The sequence below is a fragment of the Solanum verrucosum genome, unplaced genomic scaffold (assembly GCF_900185275.1).
Source record: "Solanum verrucosum unplaced genomic scaffold, falcon-dt-bn FXZP01000147.1, whole genome shotgun sequence".
NCBI classification, from domain to species: Eukaryota; Viridiplantae; Streptophyta; class Magnoliopsida; order Solanales; family Solanaceae; genus Solanum; species Solanum verrucosum.
In genome coordinates this window covers 3,731,792-3,755,791 of record NW_026020343.1, presented here as the reverse complement: position 1 = coordinate 3,755,791, position 24,000 = coordinate 3,731,792, and the positions used below count along the sequence as shown (strand labels likewise).

General features: G+C 35.7%; 2 protein-coding genes across 2 annotated transcripts in view; one reads left to right on the top strand and one right to left on the bottom strand.

The window, feature by feature from the left end:
- LOC125837375 (probable protein phosphatase 2C 10) overlaps nucleotides 1–24,000 on the top strand; it is a 1,808,044-nt gene that overhangs the window by 616,851 nt on the left and 1,167,193 nt on the right. The gene's annotated exons all lie outside the window — the stretch shown is intronic.
- Nucleotides 15,658–18,826, bottom strand: LOC125837409 (ubiquitin carboxyl-terminal hydrolase 20-like). The gene is made up of 7 exons (XM_049516541.1): nucleotides 18,452–18,826; nucleotides 17,471–17,591; nucleotides 17,273–17,383; nucleotides 16,713–16,861; nucleotides 16,195–16,512; nucleotides 15,992–16,114; nucleotides 15,658–15,903 (listed from the first exon to the last, which is right to left on the bottom strand). Exons 1-7 carry the CDS (start codon nucleotides 18,824–18,826, stop codon nucleotides 15,658–15,660), a joined length of 1,443 nt encoding a protein of 480 aa, XP_049372498.1.

The window sequence follows — 24,000 nt, the reverse complement described above, 5'->3', positions numbered from 1 at the left end:
CCCCTTTTAGCCCTTTATGTAACTCTTAGGTGTTACAACATATTCCCTTTGGGGTAATTCTTCCTTCAATGAAGAGTAAACAAGCTGAGTATGGAGGTAAAGAGTAGCAATCCCTACCACTGACTACTAGAAACTAATATCTAACTGAACTGAGTTTCATGAACATGCATATATGCTGAAATACAAGGAAAACTGAGGGAACAAGATACTGATACTGAATTACACAAGAGTAAACTTAGAGAATGGAGAGGAACTATTACCTTAAGCTGAAATGGATCCGGAGGGGAAGAGTGAGGATACTTGGCCATCATTTCTGCTTCTGCTTCCCAAGTTGATCCCTCTACGGATTGACTCCTCCACAAAATTTTTACTGAAGCGAATTCCTTATTTCTCAACCTATGAACCTGACGGTCAAGAATCTCAACTGTCACCTCCTCATAAGTGATACTATCCTTCACAGCCACACTCTCTAATGGTATTATCGATGTCGGATCACCCACACACTTTTTCAACAAGGAAATGTGCAAGATTGGACTAACCGCTGCTAGTTCTGCTGGCAACTCTAACGCATAAGAGACATTACAAACCCTTTAAGGATTCTATAAGTACCTATATACCTGGGACTGAGCTTCTCTTTCTTGCAAAATCTCATCATCCCCTTCATGGGTGACAGTTTCAGGAAAACCCAATCATCAATTTCAAACTCTAAGTCCCTTTTCTTTACATCTGCATTAGACTTTGATGAATCTGAGCTGTCTTTAGTCTATCTCTGATGAACTCAACTTTCTCCATAAACTTATAAACCGAATCAAGCCCAATCAAGGCTGCTTCACCTACTTCAAACCAATCAATCAGAGACCTGCATCTATGCCCATATAGTGCCTTATACAGGCTCATCTAAATACTGGAATAAAAGCTATTATTATAGGCAAACTCTATGAGTGGTAGGTGATCATCCCAATTACCCTTGAAGTCGATAACACAAGCTCGCAACATGTCTTTTAAGGTCTAACGCTCTGCCTGACCATCTATTTGCGAATGAAATAGTGTACTGAGATTTACTTGAGTACCAAGACCTTTTTGAAATGATTTCCAGAAATTAGTGGTAAACTGAGGACCCCTATCTAAGATGATAGATAAGGGTACTTCATGCAACCTGACTATCTCGCTAATGTAAAATGTGGTGAAATACTCCGCTGAATATTTAGTCTTGAAAACCAAAAAGTGAGCTTACTTGTTGACTCTGTCCACTTTGACCCAAATGGAGTCATGTTGTGTGCGAGTACGAGGTAAACCCATAATGGAATCCATGTTTATCATTTCCCACTTCCATGTAGGAATGTTAATCTCTTGAGTCACACCTCCTGGTTTCTGAAGTTCCACTTTCACCTATTGACAACTTTAACATGTTGATAGTTAGGACACTCAACCATAAAATCTGTGATGTCTCTCTTCGTACAATTCAACAAAAAGACTTGTTGTAGATCACGGTACATCTTAGTGGTACTTGGATGAATAGAATATCTTGAATTATGGGCTTCTGTAAGGATCTTCTTCCTCAACTCACTCAGATTAGGAACACATAAGCGGCCCTGGTAACGATGCACACCATCCCCCCTTGGGAGAAAACCTCTACTCTCTGCTGATGAACTGTACCTTTCAACCGAAGTAATATAGGATAACTATCTTGTTTTTCATTAACCTCTACTACCAATAAAGATTCTGACCCATTCTGAACAATTACACTACCATCTGATGTGTCCATAAGGAAAACTACTAAGCGAGCAAGCCAGTGAACATATTTGGATAGTTTTTTCTTCTCTTCCTAAACATGTGCCACAGTACCCATGGATAGTCTGTTGAAGACATCAACAACTACATTGGCCTTACCCAGATGGTAGAGCATATTCATTTCAAAGTCTTAGAGGAACTTAAGCCATCTTATCTAAAGAAGATTCAACTCTTTCGGGGTGAACACGTACTGGAGGCTCTTATGATCGGTGAACACATCAACATGAATACCGTAAAAGTAGTGCCTCAAAACCTTTAGGGAAAACACTACGGCTACAAGCTCGAGGTCATGAGTCGAGTAGCTCTTCTTGTGGACCTTAAGCTACGTAAAAGCATAAGCTATGACCTTACTTTGTTTCATCAACAAACAACCTAGGACGACCCTGGATGCATCAAAATAAACCACATAAATGTCTGGCCCATCTGGTAGAGTTAAGACAGGAGTTGTAGTCAACCTGGTCTTCAATTCTGAGAAGCTTTTCACACACTAATCTGACCACTGAAACATGACCTTCTTCTGAGTCAACTTAGTCAATGAGGGGAAGTTATGGATGAAAATCCTTCAACAAACCTCTGGTAGTAGGCAGCCAAACCCAAGAAACTTCTGTAATAAGTCGGAGAGGTGGGTCTGGGCCAGTGCTGTACTACCTCAATTTTTTGAGAATCCATTCAAATCACTTCATTGGATACCACATGACCAAGCAATGCGATAGACTGTAACCAAAATTCACATGTTCTAAGCTTACCGAATAACTGTCGATCTTTGAGGGTTTGCAAAACAACTTTTAGATGAAGCACATGCTCTTCCTCACTCTGAGAATAAATGACAATATCATCAATAAAGACAATGATGAACAAGTCCAACTACTATTTGAATACCTTATTCATTGTGCATAAAAGCTACAGGAGTATTTGTTAGTTCAAAATACATAACTATTATTTAATAGTGACCATATCGAGTCCTGAAGGTTGTCTTCGGGATGTCACTATCTTTGACTCTAAGTTGATGATAGTCGCATCTGAGGTATATCTTAGAAAAGAAACTAGCACCTTGAAGTTGGTCGAACAAGTCATCGATTTTGGGGATATGATACTTATTCTTGATTGTAACTTTGTTCAACTGAAGATGGTCAATGCACATCCTGAGAGAACCATTTTCCTTTCACACGAACAACACATGAGCACCCATGTAGGGATGCTGGGTCTGATGAAGCCTTTATTTAGAAAGTCTTTCAACTGTTCTTTTAATTCCTTAAGTTGTAAGGAGGAATCAAAATAGGTTGGGTATCAAGAAAGAGATCTATTCTAAAGTCGATTTCAATTTCGAGAGAAACTCCGAGAAGATATTCTAGAAACACTTCTAGAAACTCATTTATGACTGGGACTGACTCAAAAGTTGGGGTTTTGGAGTTTGAATCCTTAACCCGAATAAGATGATAGATATACCATTTAGAAATTATTTTTATGGCCATAATGTAGGAGATAAATCGATCTACCGGTGTTGAATTACTACCCTTCCACTATTGGTACTAAGGGTAGGCCCACTCCCTTCAATTGATAGGCAGCCAAATCCGCACTCTCGACTTGAATGTCACCTATAATGTCTGATACCTTTTAGATTTCGTTGAGAAAATCTTGTGGATTCTCTTCTGATAAGACCCATGAAACTCCAGAGGGTTCATGCAAGTGAAGTCCCGGGTTCTTGATGTAGCAATGCTAATCTGTGGCGGAGCTAGGGCTATAGCCTTCTAATTGACCTAGGCGGTCATGGACTGAGCAAGAACTTGGAAAGTAGCCCTAAACTTGGCATACGTTACTTGCTCACTAATGGGTCTCCTAGAGCTGCTAGCTAATCCTTGCATTAGCTCTTCTAGGAGGCATTTTCCGAAATATAAAGAGTTGGAGTTAGAATGAGTTTATACTCTATAGCACGAGTTGGAAAAGAAAGAAGGGAAGATTTTCTTAGAACACCTTGTAGCCTCCCCCTCAAGGGTGTGGCATGCTTTACACTCATGAAAGAAACTCTACTTAGTGCAACTTCCAGACACCATAGGACTCTTGAACCTAGTGCTTTGATACCAAGTTATTCACACTCTGAGGCTACCCCTAGACGTAACACGGGACCTAAAATCACAAGTGACCACAAGCTAACCATGAGTCTGGCATATCACAGGCATATCACAGGCATACTGAATATATAACTAAGATAAGGGGAAGCATAACTAATAAATGAGTCAAAAATAAAGGACTCCAAATGAAAATATATCTAAATATCTGTGGAAACAACCCCAAAACAGTTAACACTAACTCTATGGCCAAAAGCCTCTACTACAAATGAGTTACTGGGACAAGTCCTAAGCTAACTCAAAAAAATACTGAAAGTCTGAAAGTAAGCTAACTAAAGCAAGCATAAGAAACGTCCTTGAGCTATGAGGACTCACCACTGAAGTTGTTGAGTATGGGCTGGAAATCGGACTAAGTATGATCTGGATGTTGAGCGCCTGAACCAATATCATACAACGAAGTAGCGCAAAATATGCGTCTGTACTTTGAATGTACTGAATATACAGGATAATAGACACTAAGCTGAACAATATAAACTCAGCAATATAGACTGAAAAATATAGATTGAACATGGAAATAGGTTGTACTGAAGTATAATTGAAAACTGAACTTGATGCAATGGCAAAGAACTAATCATGAAGATAACATGTTGAACTGTATATTGAAGTAAATGTCGATAACATGGTAAATGCAATAAGAGTATGAGTGTGGGAGCTACTATTAACCGACATAAACAACTTGATCTAAACATAGAGTCGGATGCATACTCCCCATCGAGAGGACCCAATATACCTTGACAGGGGTATAAAGGCATGATTGTGGCGTGATCACTAAACTGATGCCCAACAGAGGGGACTTCTGAACCTACGTTGGCACGTAGTTTTAGGACTGTGATGGTACACTGAACCCTAGTCCAACTCGGTGCTAAGTCTACTCCCAACTGAATATGTATATAGCTAAATGCAACTGAAATAATGATTAGCTCAAAATACTGACACACTATCTGAAAATGCAACATAAATATATTGAAATATATGGCATTCGAGTTTTGAAGCACAACTTTCTGACTGATCTGCCTAGCAAGTATGATTCATGAATACTGATAATTAATACAAGCTAGGGTTCTGAATTCTATACATGGAACTATGCAAATTTTCCAAGAAATACGTTATTTAGAATCGTGGAACTTTGACAGCTAAAGTCACGATAAATTTCCAAGATTTTGGAAACCCTAGGTTTGAACAATTTATGAGAACTTGAAGAACTGACTGAATTCTAGGGACCTAATGGGTGAAAGGAACCAATTATTGAAATCCCACGTACCTGGTGATGAAAACTAAGGAGAAATCCTTTGGCTTTCGGGGATGAACTTGAAGAAGACCTCTACTTGTTCTTGGGAAAGCTATTACCTCTTTTCTCTTCTTTTTGTTCTAAGTTAGATGACTTTATAAGAATGAGGGTTCTGGATAGTGTCTAACTAGATTAATAATCTTAGACTAAGCGAAACGACGTAATTTAAGCATTAAAGGACATACTTAAAAGTTGACGAAGTTATTTCAAGACAGGGTTCACAGGCCGTCTAGAGCACCACAACCCATCAAGTGGGTCGTGAAGATGGTCTGCTCGACAGGGCTTCACTATTTCAAGCATAACTTTTTACTACGAGCATGGAATTAGGCAAGCTCGGTGGCGTTGGACACATGATTTAGAGATATTTAATTCGATAGCTCATGGGCCACTTAATTCATTGTGTGCTGAATCATATGATTATTTGAAGTTTACCCTAAACTTTAAGTTTGACAAGTCTCCTTCACAGAATACTTCACGGTTTGTGTGGAGCTTAACTAGTGACTTTAGGGTTGCAACCTCACTTAAAAGTTGATTAAGTGACTTTAAGGTAGGCTTCATAGGCCGTTTAGAGCACCATGGCCCGTAAAGTGGTTCGAGAAGATGTTGTGCCTGACAGGGCTTCACTAAAACAAACATAACTTTTTACTCCGATCTCGGAATTCAACAAATTTGGTAGCGTTGGAAAGAGGACTCAAAGACCTTTTATTTGATTGGTATTGGGAAACCAAATTCATTTTGTGCTAAATGATGTGATCTTTTGAAGTTTCCCCAACACTCAAGACCTGACTTAGGTGCAACCTTCTTGACTAGATGACTTGTACGGACCCCTAGACGGATCATCCAAGTCACCACGGGCAATCTAGGGTGTCGTCTAGGTGACCACTCCCATAACATTACTGAATGGTCACTCACAACATCCTTAACCGTCAAGGATGTTGTGAAGAGTCCATGGTCCATTTTGGATTGGTGGACTTGCCCAAATTCCCCTTTTAGCCCTTCTGGAAGTCTGAAGTGTTACACTATCTCATCAGAACTACATATTCAGGATTATGGTACCCTCACTCCTTGCACTTTGATTTACTACTCATATGTTGAGTTTGGAGGTGACAAAAATGATCAAAAAAGCACCGGTGGTACTTGCCAAATTCTAGGTCAATCTCTGATCTTTCGGCATAGTAAGAAACAAACATCGGTTGCCTTATCTACCACCGAATTGGAATATCTAGTTGTGGGAAGCTGTAGTGCTCAACTATTATGGATGATGCATCAATTACTTGATTATGATCTTTCGTATAAGTATGTCCCTTTTTTTGTGATAATACCGCACTATTAGTTTATCTAAATATAATATGCAGCATTCTAGGACTAAGCATATTGATATTAAGCATCATTTTATTCGTGATCATGTTGAAAATGGTGATTTTTCTTTAGAATTTGTTGATTCAAAAAATTAATTGGCTGATGTTTTTACAAAACCCCTGCTTGACGAAAGATTTTGTTTTCTCCGTAATTGTCTCGGTATCTCTTCTTTTCATTAATGTGATTTACTTACCTTTTTATGTTTTTTCCTTTTTGTGTTGTTATTAATTCTCATCCCTTCATTTTCTGCTTCCATAATAATTACTCTGCTCTGTCCGTCCCTCTTCTTCATAAAACCCATTCGTTTCCATCTTGTCACTCTTTCATACCCTGACTTTTTTTCTTCTAAACCCTTCTCATTCCCCTCTTCTCTATTTCTCTTCATCGTTTCCACTTCTTTCTTCATCCAAATCATAAAAAGAGCTCTCTCTATGGCTTTTCTAAAAAGCTCTGATCATAACCCTTCGGGCTCCCTCGAAGTAAACATCATGTCTTCCTCTGATTCTTCAGACGACTCTTCGATCTCTCCTTCTCCTTTATTCAAAAAGAAGGCCTCCTTTATGAAAAAAGAAGAAGGATTAGAAGAAACCTCACCCTAATGCCTCTTAATATATCTCACATGAAGACATGAAAAGGTTTTGGGGAGTTTAACAGAAAAACAAGTATGAAAACTTCAAGTCTCGACCCATTGTTCCTGTAAGGGTAATCAATCTAAGCCAGTTGAGGGATTCCCTTTGTCTAGTAGGCTTCTTTCTCAAAGCTTAGAAGCTCTCTCTATTGTTTAGTAAATGTGATCTTGATTTCTTCTAAGAGGTTGTTCGTTTGTTTTATGCAAATCTTTGTATTTCTAATGGCAGTGGTGAGTTGGAAACTTTTGTTCTGAGTAGTTGTATTATTGTTAATGATCTCTTGTTCTAGGATGTTTTTGGTACTAAGTCTCTGGTGTAATTCCTTACATGATTGGTGTTGATGACTTTGAGATGTCCCTAATAGGTGCTAAAATAGTCGTGGATCGGATGAACCCGGTACTGACTTATCTTACTTTGGTCCCTTGTCCCTATGCTTCGAACATCGCATTCTGGCGCACATCATTGCCACCACTATTCTCCCAGGAAAGGTTCTCTAAGTACCATCTCGACTAGGGATGTGTTCATGCTATATTGTCTTCTCAAAAGAGTACATTCTAGAAAGTGTTGAGGACTCCAATACTTCCGTGAGTCTCCCATATGAACTACTCATCTCTTGAATTTTGGTGGATCGACTGGTTGACCTCTCCATGTTCACACTTGTTGAGATTAATGCCACTTATGATTCTCGTACTTTCTCAAGTATGGAGTATTTTCAAGTGGGTACCAAATGGGTTAAAAAGGATTATGTATGCGCCACTACTGAGACTTTCAAGCCTACTAAAATATCTGTAGAGTCAACTGCTCTCTTGCTACAGGACATAGATGAACTGAAAACTCGCATTATTGTTGTGGAACGGGGACTGGAGTCTTCCAAGATGTGATTGAAAAGGACTTTCACATTCAGAAGGACACTAGTACAGATGTTGGAAAGTTGCGTATTGCAATAACTGGTATAAAATAGGAAGGTATCTCCACGGTCAACCGGTTAATCAAGCAAGTTGACTCCCTCAAAGGTGGAGTTTGCTCCTCAAACACTGAACTTGTCATCTCTTTCCAGATATCCTAACCCAACCTTTCTAAAAATGTTGAAAGATCCTATAATTCCTTCTGTGGGAAGGTTATCAACATCCTGAAATACTTTCTGGGTGATTAATAGAGCTCCTCACTTCTGCCTATCCTTTTGCTACTCCTGGACAATATTTCTATGGGGTATATTCCCTCTTTTATTTTTTCGGGTTGTATATTGAAGGTACTATGCCTTCCTACTCTGGTTTTTATCTGTTATTGCTTGTTCTGGTTAATTGTCATATTTTTTCTACTCTCTCTTTTTTATTATGCCAAAAAGAGAGAACATGTCCCAACAATTTCTTAGACAGGACACAACAAAGACAGGGGAATCATTCAGCCTACATCCAGCGGGAGCTATATAATTCTCTTGGAAAACTCTGAAAGACACATATCGAGGAAGTTTCATTATCTCTTTAGGGTTTATGCTAAATTGTGAATTATTTGTCATTATAAAAAAGGGGGAGATAAATAGCCTCATATAATCGATTACTTTTATTATAAGGAAATACTTATCCCATATGTTGATAAATAGCATGCAGGTAATTCAAAAAGAAAGGACATCAAAGAACTACCAGAAAGGAAGAATTAATATGCACTTACTGAAGCAACACAAGAAAGGAAATCCACCATTCAAGGGATATAGAATAATAGTCATCACAATCCTAGCGTCTGACTAAGATCTGGAAGATAGAAAATCAAATCAACAAAGTATTAAGACCACACGAAGATCTTCAAGAGAAGGAAGAGAATCAAGATTACAAGAAGACATCCAAAGAAGGAAGGAATCAGTTTGCTCATGCACATATCTAATATGGACATGAATCAATCAACCAAAATCAAGGAATCAACTCAGATCCTTGATTTGAAATACCCTTGGGTTATTCCTTAAAAAGAGCAGTCCTCAAATACTATATAATCTTCTCCTAGCCTTAGTTGTGAAGTACGTACTTCACTTGAACTTGTACTATTGTCTTCTGTTATTTTTCATAAAAACATTGTATTCTTTTAAGTATACAATTGAAACAAGAAAAGAGAAAGAAAGATCTGAGTATAGGTTATACAAGTAGAGGTTGTGTCAAAGTAGAAGATCTGATTTGCATATCACACAGGGCTCTTAGTTGTAACACTTTGTAACACCCAACTTCTCATCAAGATTTTAAGGAAACCCTTGTAACCCAAGGGGATTGGAAGTAGGAACCACATCGATGTTCCGAACCAGTATAGAAATTATCTGAGTCTTTTACTTACTACATTTAATCTTACCTTATACTGTTATTCTAATCTGCAGGTGAGTCAACTTTCTTACACATAAACTCAACTTAAGGAATTTTAATTCACCCCCCCCCCCCCACCCCCTCTTGACTTTCACCTTGTTCCACAACATCATTCCATCATCTCATTGCATGGAATTGACCTACTTTGTTGTGTCGTGTAGCTTTCTTATATGTTGATTTGAGTATTATCTGTTCCCTTATGTGTTTACTTTATTCGCACCGTTATTATTCAATTGGCGGAACTGATGCAGGGATGGAACATTTTGCGTGCAAGTGAAAGTTTTTCATAGTTTATTTTTTAAGGCTTCTTAGTCGGTTATACTCAGTCGGTCTAACCTACTGAGTACTAGTGTATTGCACTCCCCTACGTCTTTTATCCTTTTTTATGTAGATCCTAGTCAGGGTAAGCTTCGGACCTAGCGATCCTTTCTCTTTCGAAGTTATTGTGAGATCCTACTTTTCAGATCACCATTGATCTTCATCTATCATTTAGAGTCTTTAATTACCTTTCAAAGATTTGAGATGTTTTTTAGAATCTAGAAATGTATGAGATGCTCTTTATACTTATGCTACCATGCTTTGGGAATTTCTTTGTTATTTTATTGGTTTTGACCTGACTTCCCTTTGGAAGTCTCATATGTGGTTTTCTTTCGGATTATACATCAATTTAGGGTTCTCGGGTTATGTGCCATCATGACTTTGACTTTTTGGGTCGTGAAAGTAGCTACATTATTATTTGCTAACAAATGTATTCAATGTACATTTCATTAAGAGTGACTCCAAATACAAATCTAACATTCAATGTACTGCATTAATTTTGCTGCAATATCTTTTGGAGAAAAACATTCAAAATAAATTACACTCATTAATATCCCAATCTTCTATAATCAATGAGACTGAAATCTCGCAAGATATTTTCCATGATAAAAAAAAGGAATTATGCTACAAAATCTTATTTCTTTATTGGTTTTGTTAAATCACCAACTATTACTTGTTTGACATTGGTACATATCACCAACTATCACTTGTTTGACATTGGTACATATATATAGCATTCTGATGATGAATATTGAAACACTCAAATACCTTGATACTGCAATTATCCACTAGGTCATTTTCTTAGTTATGTGATATCTTTTTTACGTTTAAGGCTTTTTCATAGTGACCCCAAGTCATTTATGACTTACTGGGACTAACAGTTGGTCACCTGACCGTTCATTTGGTTTTTATGCGAGTTTTTATATTTTGGAGCTTTTGAAACTTGCACAGTTAACTTTGGTCAAAACTTTAGGTAAATAGTTTTAGAATGCAATTTTGGCATTTCTGTTAGCTCTTGAACATCAATTTTGGTCTGGTAGAACATTAGGTTTGGGTCCCAGGCATCCAACTCATTTCAAACAACCTTGTGGATTTTGGCTTCAATAGAGCCTTGGGTATGGGACCCACTTTTTTTTAAGATGACCTATATTGGCAGTTTTTGATATCTCCATTGAGTTTGGTATGCCGAATATTGTGGAGTAATATAGTTTGAGTATGTGCACTAGTTTTCGAACCAATTCTGAGCACCAGAGTGGAGTTCATTAGGATTTAGATAAATTTTCTTGTGCGTGATGGTAGTTTTCACACCCCAAACTTGAGGGCCAAAACTATCACCTCATGCCAAAAATTAGGCCTGAGTCGACCTTGCTAAACCACTTGCTAATAGAGCATTTGTAGCCACACAGAGGCCCATTTCCACAGCTCTACAAAGAAAAGAACTACTCCTAACAGTTTATGTATAGCAATAACCAGATAGCACAAAAGCATATTTTGGCCATCGAGGCCACCATGGTATCTAGGAAAGCAAAAAGCTATGTGGGCCGTCAAAGTCACCATGACCTCTATATAGAAGCTAAAAATAGGTATGCAACTAATCATATGTCAAGTAGTTATCAAACATCAGCCAACCACAAAGCAAGGCCAACATGACCAATAACATGGCTATACAACCCAATACGCTAGTCTACAAGACTATATGAATATAACACTTGGATGGGATAGGGCCCTTGCCTACCTAAAATCTATAAACAACAAAGAAAGCAAACCTCTACAACTCTGAAATCCCTGGAAGAAATGACTGAACCAATCAGTTAAATAGGCAGCTGTGTTGCTTGGCATGCTTGTCTGGTCGCCACTCAAGACCTACAGGCATGAATATAGCTCCCCCCGGCAAGGGGCTTTAGTACAAAATAATGCACCGAGCATGTGAGGTAAACTGAAAGCTAAAAATAAAGTATTAGTACTGAACGCAAAGTGCTGGGGTGAAACACAAGTACAATACCTTGTCTCCCTGCAATAATACAATATAAACACATAAAAAGCAATAACCTAACCAAGCCTCTATAAGCACGACAAGTACGAACATCACACAATCCCTACAAGTCCTTACGAACACAAACAATCGCTATATACCCATATTAGCCCCTTACCTAGATCCCAATGATAATTTGATCTGAATTGTCTGAATGTACATGTGCCATGAATAACTGCAAGTCTGAGGCTATGTGGTACCATACATATATGTTGCCTCGTAGGTACAGCCTACCCGGTAGTTTAAAAGAATTTGGAGATTTTGAGAAAATTAGTTAAATGTTTTTTCTAATGAGGAGTTTTAGAAATGCTTTTGACAAGTAAAAGGGTTTCAAAATTAGAGGGGAATATATAAAGGGTTGGAGGCGGGGTGGGGGGACTTGGAAAGTAAATTTACCGACTAGGAAAATGAAATAATTTAATAGAATGTCTTTATTAGTAGATTATCTCAATTTTATGATATAACGGTCACTCAACCATTGATAATTATCTAAAGTCGTGTTTTTCTTCTTTTGTAATAAGAAGGTCACTCAACTTTGTTTATATCTCTTCAAAAGTCACTTTATTAATATTTGAACGAGCAGAATATGATATGAAATTATATTTATTTCGTACGGTCTTTTTCTTCTTTTTTTTTAATCTACACTCATCAATGACTCGACCTAGCTCTAACTCGTAACTTAAATTAACCATATTCACTTGGAAAAATCACGAGGAAAGCTTTAATTTTTGTTATCACCAAAACTGATGGCATAGGTATACTTTTAAAAAATAAAAATATCCATGGATACTTTTACCACATCTATCACTTCTTAAATGTCCATTTTATAGAACACAATATATTCTATTCTACCGATGCATTTATATGAATCAATATTTTCTCTTTTTAATATAACATTTAATTCAATTTTATTCATAAAATTAAATACTACTCCTATAAAATTTACAAGTTATTGTAATTTCTTAACTATATGGGTTATGGTTAGGGTTAGATCAGACATTGGTTTATTGTTACGTGAATTAAAAATAGAAATAAAGTTCGTGTGAGCAAAATAAAATGCATGCTTATTAATCTTTAGAAAATAATAGAAGTGGTAATCATTGTGTAATGACCCGACACGTCATACTAAGGGGAACCTCATGTGAAGTCCCAAAGGTTCGGTAGTGACGTGCAAGAAGTTCTAAAATTTGAGCATGATAGATTTTAGCCTAAATTATTTTCTAGGTTGGGTTGACGTCATCTGGTCATAGCGGAAAGTCATTCTCTATGGCGACGCCACTATAGCAAGAGTGAGACGTCAAATAAAATCAGGAACCTAATTAATGTGTCATCTTTTATAATCCTCCCACTTTTTGAAAGGATGAAATAGATGAGTACTGCTCCAAAAAACCCTCTAAAAGCACCTTGGGGAAGGGAGCAATTGAGGAGGGAGAATTCCGCATATAGGAGGTGTAAAGTCTACCAATTTTCCCTGTCGTTCACCAAAGGGTGATTATGTGGAGTCGTATTTTCGGGAAAAAAATTCACCAGCAGATGATTGGCGCCCAAGTAGACTAGGTTTTCTTTCCATTTGATAGTTAGATCTACTTTTATCGCATAAAATCCTATAAGTATCCGGAGATTTCATGCCTAGGCCTTTGGGCACAAGGTCTGGATGGTTAAATGTTGTTGTTATTGATATTATGAAAGGAACATATATTGACTAGGGGTACTTCTCTAGTGCTTGGTTGTAAATCTTGAATTTCCTTATTGGGACAACTTGGTGTGAATTTTAAGGCTAGGTGTTCATGAAATTTTTAGGTTATAGACATTCTGAACACGTGGTAATCAAGGGAAACTTGTGTGTACTCATAATAGGGCTTAGTGTTGGGCCATTAATATATAGGTGATGGTTGTGTGCTATAAGGTTTTGTATATATGCGTGTTTATTGCCTATAGTACCATATTGTGCAATGTATGATATGAAGCATATGATATGAACTGGTGATTGTAACTTGTGGGTTCAAGTGGTTTGTTCGTTGTGCTATGTGATTATGCATTCTTGATGTGCTTTCTTGTTGGCTCAGGTACCGCGCCAGTACAAGATATTTTTTTGCTGGCTCGGATACCATGCATGGTATGGCTATTTATGGTTGGTTCAGATGTGGTAGATGGGTTAGGTTTTAATTGTGTCCCATGAGGAGGACCAATATGTGCTAGTGGTTCCATTAGAGGACCCAATATTGTGTTGTGATCATGTGAGTAATTTAGCTAGGTATTATTGATTCAAGTGCTATTATTTCATGTTTTTATGAATGGGTTTATATTCGAGGTTGTTGTTCTAAGTGGTTGACCTGTGGTTGTGGTGTCGTGGGTTGTGCATATAAATCATGGGTGGTACTAGGAACCAAAGTTAGGTGATGCTTGTGATGGTTGAGGGATATTACTAACTACACACTTATGGGCTATTCTGTATAATAGTTAACTTGCTTAGTGGATTGAGTTTATGGTGACCCAGTTCTTTAGTGGTCTAAGCCATGGTTCTATTAGTCAGGGTGGTCTTGGTTGGTAGGGGATCTTGGGTTAAGTCTTACCAAGGATGAATTGAGCTAAGGTATCGGTTTCAGTTACTATTCTGGCAAAGGCTAGGGAGTTGTCATCAGTAATAAAAAGAGAGGACCGATAGCCGGTTGGACTAGTGATGGCATGATAGTCAGTGCACTAATGTGGTAGATGGGTTAGGTTTTAATTGTGTATCAATGTGCTATGTAGGTACGCTTGGGAAGCCTTGGGGTGGCATATTTGAGGTGCTTAGTCGTAGTTTTACTAGGGAAGAGTTCAGGCAAGGCAATAGAGTAGTGGCATGGTGTAACTTCATATTGCATGACTTTATCTCTATTTACTTGATATTATGTGGTAGGTTCATATCGACCGATGAATATGCCTACCATTAAATGTTGTTTGTACCGATTCTACTCTTGGTATGCAACTTGGCATAGTCTGGTTGCAGGGTCAGTGATGTTTCATAAGTACATATGATGATGATTTCCAGCAACTTCCATGTTTCTTTTCCTTATGGTGGGAGTTATGTCTTATCTTCTTGTATAAATTGTATTCATTTTGTAGCTCTTGTACCTGTTTAGACTAGTTCCTTGGGGAGGGTTTTCAATCATTTATAAAGGCTTTATTTAAAATTGTTGCTCTCATGAAGTTTTAAAGTATTAAATCAATTTCATAGAATTTTGTTTATTTTCGTATTGCTCGTTTAAACATTGGTTGGTAAGGGTTCTCCTAACTTGGTGTTGGAGTAGGTGCCCGCACGGCCCGATGAATTGGGTCGTGATGCATTGAGAAGTTTTCTTTCTATATTCTCCAAAATTAATGTTATCAAGTTTTTATTGACATATATATATATATATATATATATAGATATATATATATATACATGTAAAACTTGATTGTAAATATATGTAATTATTAAATTTATTTGAACATCACGTGGTCAAAGTGATTTTTATTGAATTTACAACACGAACTTTTTTTAAATATCTGATCGTTAAATAAAAATAGAATAAGAGTAAATTTGGTAAAGAAATAAATCTTAATAATCTAAACGTAACTAGTAAAAATATTAATAATCTAAACACATAAATTGAAATAATAAATACTTGAAAAGTTGCATTAGCCTACTGCAAACAACTACTACCAAATAAATAACTTATAAGATAAAGTATTCTACTTTCTAATTTCCTTAAATCTTCCATGTGTAAACCGTTTGTAGACTAAACGAGTGCTAATAGTCTCCTTTGATTCTCTTGTTGGGTGTAGGCTTCGGAGATGTGTCATCTGCCGCGTGATTGGATTCACCAACATCAGAAGCATGATTATTTGGAATGCACGAAGAAGTTGAGGGGGTAACCAGATTTACGAAGGGTTTGTGGATTTGTCTATAATCTGAAAACCACAGAGTGCCTCTTTTTGCATAAAACAAAATGTACGCCTGCTCTGCCAAAACATGATCTTTGTGAACCCAATGAACCTATCACAAAATCAAACAAATATCAAGTTAGTTGTCGTAAACTCAAAACGTATCTAACAAAATAAGGAAATTCCAATATTTTCCATACTTGCTCGTCATTAAATTTGTACCATTCATTTGGATTACAACGAATGAAGCTGTAATAGTGTCCTGAAGAGATTGAAAACCCCGAATGCACTATAACTGCATACAAATCGTATTTCATTTCTTCCTGTTGAGAAAAGGAAACAATATCATGTAACAACTAACAAAAGATAAAATGTAAGTAAAACTCCAAATGCAGATACTCACATTATTTATTTTGTTGGTATAATGAAACATGTCCAATTCCAATGGAAATGAAACATGCTTGTCCACCTTCTGAACAACAAACCCGTCATTATTGAATCTCTTCAAACAAAGGGTAGCAACAGAAGGGGCACGATCGATGAGGAGTTGTTTCTCAAATGGCCCTTGTGTCTTGCACTTTTCACAAGAAAATTCAATTTTCTCGATTTTAGTGAAAGACTCCAATGCTTTTGGTACACTATCAACGTCCACAATCTCCAAGCTTAGGTCGATTAGAGGCTCGTGTGTGACAGATAAATGACAACAATTGAAACAACGAAGCTGTGAATTGTGAAAAATAGGCTAACAACATAAATTCCATATTTACAAGTAGGGTCTAGAGAGGATAGAGTATACACATCCTTCCCTTGGGAGGTAGAGAGGATGTTTATGATAGACCCTTGGCTCAAGTAAAAGCATTGCAAAGCAGTTCAAAAAATGAAAACAACTAGAAATACAGAGAACAAACATGTAATGCTTACCATGCTCACAAGGCGGCCACCAAAGGCCTCCTTCACAATGTTGTTTCGTGGCTTTAAATTGTAACAACAAATTTCAAGCTTATTGAGAAAGCATTGTAAGAATTCATGTGCATCTTCTTGTTGATTCGGTCGGAAAGTAAGTGAAAAATCTGATCATTTCACAAAGTTAAGTAATACAAAGATATATAATATACATTGTTGGCACAGAGGCAAAAAGCACAAGTTGACAACCAAACTATAATCGATACTACTGTAAAAAAAAAGTATCATTCATTTTACAATTGTCCTTGATAAGTCTTTTCTATTTTAAAAATAATTCTATTACTCAAATTATCGTTTATGTACTTCATTGATGAGAATGTTATTATAACCCTTGATGTAAAATTAAAGTAAACTTCAAAAGGAAATAAATAAATGACTAAGGTTAACTATACGTGGTTTAGAGACGGGAGCATAGGTTTGTGTGAACCTACCCGTTTCCATGTGTGTCTCACTGTCTCTGTCTAAGAGGGGGGATATATGTCATGTTAAATCAACAAACAAGATATATTAAAGCATACCTCTCAAGTGGCTAAAAATTTTCTTTGGCGTGACATTATCAGAGACACCAGACATAGAAAGGTCAACTATCTGCCGAATCATGCAAACTACGCAGAATCCGGTCAAGTGAGCTGCAACAAGAAATGGCATGAATCAGCTAAGGTATAAAAGCCATTAAAATGGATTTAAATCAAGGGAAATTATAAGTTGATACTTACTATCACATGGTGATACATGATCAAACGATGCAAGAAGCTGAAGCAACACCACGTTGTGCATAAAACATTGCACAACCGCATTCAAGAAGCATGTGTTGCCTAAGTTACACATGCCAACTCCCTAAAACAAGACAATAGCATAAGCACTAGATACAATAACAATTGATTAAATACACACAAGAAACACTTCATTTAACTTAAAAGACAAATTATTTAATATCGTCACATTCTTAAATATAGTAGAATTAGGATATTTCTCAAATATGTATAGCATATCAATACAACAACGACAACAACAACAAATTAAGTGTAATACCACAGGATAGTGTGTACGACACACCTCACACATACCCCTTGTGACAGAGAGAGATTGATAAGTAATCTATGACATCTCAATGCCTACCTAATATTGATTAGCCCTGCACGTAAAAGTTGCTATTTTGGAAATTGAAAGTTTTAATATAACAGTGGCTAGCTATATTTTCAATTACTGAGCTGAAAATTGGGCCCCATCCTATCTATTTAACTAGATATTATATTGATTAAGATGTCATAAAAATAAAGCTAAAATTATATCACCTTAAAAAAGGTAAAGTGGCTAGCCTGGTTAATTTACCACAATAGTTGATTGATTAATATGTAGTAACTATAGGCTAAAAGTATAAATTGTATCACTTGAAAGAGTTAAAAAGGTTAGCCCATGCTATTTCACTGTAAATTGTGTCACTTAGAAAGAGCTTAAAAGTTTTTAGCCCGCACTATTTCACTACATAGTTGATTGATAAAGATGTCATAATAATAGGCTAAGTTGATTGTTAAAGATGTCATAAAAGTAAGCTAAAATTGTAAATTGTAGAGGTTAAAAGTAGCTAACCATGCCATTTCACTACACAATTGAATAAATTAAGAATTGAGATGTCATAAAAATAGGCTAAATTGTAAATTTTATAGCTTAAAAGAGGTTAAAAGTTGGAACCATACCACCATTTTAAGAGGCATATGCCTAATAGGCATAGTTTTTTCATCTGACTCTTTGAAATCCTCGGGCTCAATAAAAGAAATAGGCACAACTGTTAAAGGAAGCGATTCGGCACAATCTGAATATGAAAGCTCACTACTATCAGAAAAAATAGTATAGCCCATTGACTCAGAATCAGATTCAACACTAATGGTCAATGAATCGGGTTCAACCCAGACCGGTGACCGTTCATCTAAACCTGAATCCTTTTCTTTCGATTTTTCTTCAACTTCAATTTTTACTAATGAGAAATCCACATTGTTTTTTATGATCTCTTCGGTGTTCAGAGCTTCACTATCAGGTGAATTTTGTAGATTCTCCGCAGTTGCTTTTCCCATTGAGATGTCAAAAATAAACAACAAAACCAGAGAGAAATGAAGAATGGGGGTATGACAACTCTAGGTCTATGAAGGATTTTCGGTAGATAAAAATTTACGAAAAATTCAAATAAAAAAAATGTAAAGAATAATTTCTTTAGGATTTTTAAGAAAAGGGTATGCTTTGAAATGATGTGAAAAACCACAGATTTAATAAAGGTCTTTTCTTTGAAGATGAAACAAAGAAAACCAATTGTGTTTTTGTTGGTAAAGATTTGAACTTTGAAGAAATTAGTTGATTTTTTTTTTTTGCTTAGGAGTTTTGCAGAGGCTTTTGACAGGTAGGAGGGTTTCGAAATGGGAGAAAAACATATAAAGGGTTGGAGGTGGAGTGGAGATGGGGGTGGGGGACTTGGAAATTAAATTTTACAACTAGGAAATTGATTTAATTAAATAGATTGTCTAAATTAGTAGATTATCTCAATACTATGATATAACAGTCACTCAATTACTGATAATTATCTAAGAAAGTCATTATTTTTCTTCTTTTATAACAAGAAGGTCACTCAACTTTGTTTGTATATCTTCAAAAGTCACTCTATTAATATTTGAATGAGTAGAATATGATATGAAATTATATTTAATTAATATGATCTTTATTTTCAATCTACACTACAATAATCAATGACTCGACCTTATCCTAATTCATAACTTAAATTAATCGTATTTACTCAGAAAAATCATGAGGGAAACTTTAATATTTTCTCTCACCAAAAGTTCTGGCATGTGTATACTTGTTAGATGTAAATATCTGTGGATACTTTTACCAAATGTACCACTTCATAATTGCTTACCTTTCTTTCAGCGTAGAAGGTCCATTTCATTGAATCCAATATATTTTCTTCTATAGATGCATTTATATGAATCAATATTTTCTATTTTTGATATAATTTATAATTAATTTTTATTCATAAAAATACATACTACTCCTATAAAATATATAAGTTATTGCAATTTCTTATTTATTTGTGTTATTGTTAAGCTTGGATTAGACTGTGGTTTATTATTTCATGGATTAAAAAAGAAAAAAGTTCAGGTGAACAAAAAAAATTCATGCTTATTAATTTGAGAAAAAATAGAGGCGGCAATCACTGATAATTTTCTATCTATGATCTCTGAAATTAACATTATCAGGTTTTTCGTTGACATAATTATTTTCTCAAGGCTTGTTAATCTTTCTAAAGAATTGAGCATTGTTATTTTGTGTTTGAGTTGATAAATTTTAGGACCCTCAACTATTTAATACTCGTCTCTCTCTTTCTCTCTCTCTCTCTCTCTCTCTCTCTCTCTCTCTCTCTCACACACACACACACACACACACATATATATATATATATATATATATATATATTAAATTTGATTATATATATAATTAATAAATTAACAAAAAGAAAACTGAGCTCTAGTTTAAAGGTTTGTCTATGTATTTGACCTAGTTGAATTCTCTCTTACACACATCATCTAGAAAATTCGATTTGATTCAATTTTTTCTTCAATCATTTAGTAAAATTAAAAATATAACCTAATTATTTAATACTATTGTAAATTTACTAGTCTTTGATAAATGAATTGTGCATGTATCTCCATTAAAATTTATAGAAATATCATTATTATTGCATATGCTACGAATACACGATATAATTGAACCTAGAACATTAATTATTGATTTTAATAAAAAGTCAGACTTATCAAATTCGTGATGGATTATATAAAGTCCATATGAAAGTATAGTAAGGTTGGAAAATCATGTAATGCAATGAATTTTACTAAGACAATTCATAATAGTATTGAAAGGACTACTTATCTTAAATAAAATAAATGGACAAGCTCTTAATTGACATTTTGATTAATTTTGCTCCATGTTATCCTTAAGAGCTTAATAGACACTTCCCTTCGAATCAGGTAGAAAAAGGAATCTCATTGAGTTCTTAGTTTTTTATGCTTAGATGTTGCTAACTCAACTTTTTTGGTTACTACAAGGATGAACCTAATCCGAAATATGATTATGAGTCACCAAATAAAATATATATTAAATTGATCACATGAATATAAGTTATAATATATCCAAAAAGAAATCCTTGCAATAGTATTTTCCATTTATCCCACTTTTCCCCGTCTTCATCTAATGGTTATGTTACACACATAAACATTCATTGATAATTAAGTTATGAGATTCTTTCAAAATGAGCTAAGAGAATCTTTTTTTTAAATGAATAAATAATTGAAAAATAAAACAACATGCTCAAAATGAGTAATAACCCTTTTTTTTGTGAAGATAGATAATGTTCTCAATTGACCCTCAGTTGAACGAACAATGGCATATTTCTGATTTTACCTCCTATCAGAGAAATTAAAACTTATGACTACAATAATAGACAGAAATAAGTAACAAGGAAAACACTATTTTCTACTTAAAACAATAAGGATTGTTCCATAGAAAAATATTTGCATATAGAAAAAATATACAACTTCATGAATAAAACTTTGAAAATAAATTTTAGAAGAGGAGCAATTATAGAATAAATACATATTCATGTCATTCGGTCTGAATGCTACATGAAGAACATAAGCCAGATGATGGAACGGGAAGACCTAGGATGTACAAGATTTATATATAAGATCGATATTTATAGATATCATCATCTCTCTCATATCTCATAAACCAATCTAGTCGTAGGGACATCAGAATCTATCAAATTTGATCAACTATTAATGAGTAATCCTGATGTAGGTGGATCTGGTCAGGAAGATGCAGAGAGAGTACTTTAAAATGTATTACGTGTCCAAGGACTTTTGTTAATCTTGACATATGTTATTATGGTGTGTTCTCTAAGGTGCTTTGTGGGGCTCCTTCCTCCAAAAATGGGGTTAAATGCATCATCATGCTCCACCTCGTGGTTCGTGTCATCCAAGGGTACCCCCACTTGCGTGCAAAGCATAGGAACAAAACTAGGGAGGTAAGGAGATTTCTAAGTACCGTGGTAGAAATCCTTCAAAACCACAGGCCCTTCATAAATATGGTTATCCCCACAACTTCTTGGTGCATTCGGAATACTCATGCTTCTGATGTTGGTGAATCTAATGATGCTACAGATGAGACATCTTCGAAGCCTGAACATTACAAGATTCAGGATAATGAATCAAAAGAGATTGTTAACACCCCTTTAGTCTACCAACGGTTTGCACATGGATAATTTAAGGAAATTAGAAATTAGATTGCTTTAACTTATAAGTTATTCGTTTTTCCTATTTCTCTGTAATAGTTATTTATAGTAGATTACTACAAATTTTAAGTAATTATTATTTCATCTTCTGTGTAGCAGTTGTTGCTGTAAAAAGGTTATTCCTCTACTTTCTCTTTCAGTTGTAGTAGAAACTTATTTCCTTGTGTTTAGATGGGTGTTAATCCACCAGTGTTGTATTTAGTGTACTTGAATTCGGTGAAATATTATGCAAAAAATTATTAAGTTTATAAGTATTTCAAGCTCAAAGGATTGCAGGTTATCTCATAATAATGAACCAACACTAGGTCGTAGGAAGAAAACATTTGATTTCTAGTTCAATGGGTTAGTTTATATGATTGGCCCTTTGGTTGTTATAATGCATGGTGGTGGTTGTAGTTGGTATAATCACGGCTAGTTGATTCTTGTAGTACACAAATTGTTGTGGTTAGGTTATTGGGCTAGCACCTCTAGGTACGTTTGTTTGCCTCGGTTATTTGCCTCTTTTATCTTATCTCCATTAGTTTTGCTTACTTGTTTGGCATTTTTTCTCTTTTGTAGTTGCATGTTATGTATAGTCCTTCTTTACCTATTATTTTTTTTACTTTATCTTTTGAGCTCATTCAACTTATGACTACTAATTAGCATTTGTTTGTAGGACATTTTGACAGAGTCAATTTTGGGATTTTCGGTGCGGATCCCACATTCCTATTTTGACCCCAATTTTTGGGTCCATTTCTAATTATTGTGAATTTAGAATATAAGTGTCTATAACGCTGTCGTGATCGATAAATTGATTGTAGTGGTTTTTGAGGTGTTTTGGAAGTGGATAGCCCTTGTGTGGTGGATTCAGAGTGCTCATTATCAGCCTTGAGGTAGGCTTCAGTCTACTTTTTTCATGAACTTCTTAAATTATGCATAGTATATATTTCATATACTTTTGGATTATAATTTCCTAGTATTTAGCTTTCCTTTTATTATTTCATCTTTTCTTGATTTCATAGGAGTTGTGGGCTAAGTGTGAGTGTTGGAATCCTAAGTTTAGGCTTGTAGCTTCGCTTGTGGTGTAGATGATCTTGTTTACCCTTTTTAGGATTGATGTTTGGTGTCCTTAGACTAGGTTGAACCTTAGCTTCTTTAGATTGTGTTTTACCGCCTCACAGATAGAATTTTCTCCCTATAAGGCTATTATTGGGTTGTTCTCCTTGTGATCTTGTCATAGCCGTGGGTTGGTCTTAGTTATGTTGAGTCAGGAACTGAAGTGTTATGATTGGGATAGGGTGTTGTCCCTTTAGTTGGTTCCCATTTCTATTGATTTAAAATATCTTATTGATACCTTAGCTTATTGTTTAGTGGTAGTCCTATTGTATCCTTATTGAGCTTATGATTATATTGTTAGGCCCGAGGTCATGTATCTGGACTCGTTGGATCCCAAGTAGTCCACACTTTTATAGCGTAGTTTGGTTGCATGTGTATTTATTTAAATTGGAGTGCCTTGGTAAGATGCTGGTAATGGCATGAATTGCATTATTTGTTCATTATCACATATTTATGGTATGATGTTGGTGCATGCATTGGCATATTTATCTTTCATGCTAAAACATTATTTTACTCACCTCTATTCTAAATTTGTTTTACTGGGAATTGTACTACCTTAATCACTTGATTTCTAGTTTTTTGAGATTATGAGACGTTACAGAAGTGCTCCTTTCCAACTTAAGATATTAGAGGCATCAGGGATGTGCTCAATTGTCACTTCACTACCCAGCATGTTGACGCCCTCTCTTGCCTATTTTTGGTCTTACTTACACCCTCAGGTTACTTTTACTAGCTGGGCTGGGAGTTAACTATCTGGATGTGCAACACTAATTGCATGAGATCCTCTTCAGAGTCAACACGCCCCCAGGTCACTCT

What these genes read in the sequence shown, in the direction of transcription:
- LOC125837409 (XM_049516541.1), bottom strand. Translation starts at nt 18,826, where the DNA reads ATGGGAAAAGCAACTGCGGAGAATCTACAAAATTCACCTGATAGTGAA. An exon ending in ATATGCCTCTTAAAATGGTG is followed by an intron (nt 17,592 to 18,451) that starts GTATGGTTCCAA and finishes GTCTTGTTTTAG; the next exon opens with GGAGTTGGCATGTGTAACTT. An exon ending in AATTTTTAGCCACTTGAGAG is followed by an intron (nt 16,862 to 17,272) that starts GTATGCTTTAAT and finishes TGAAATGATCAG; the next exon opens with ATTTTTCACTTACTTTCCGA.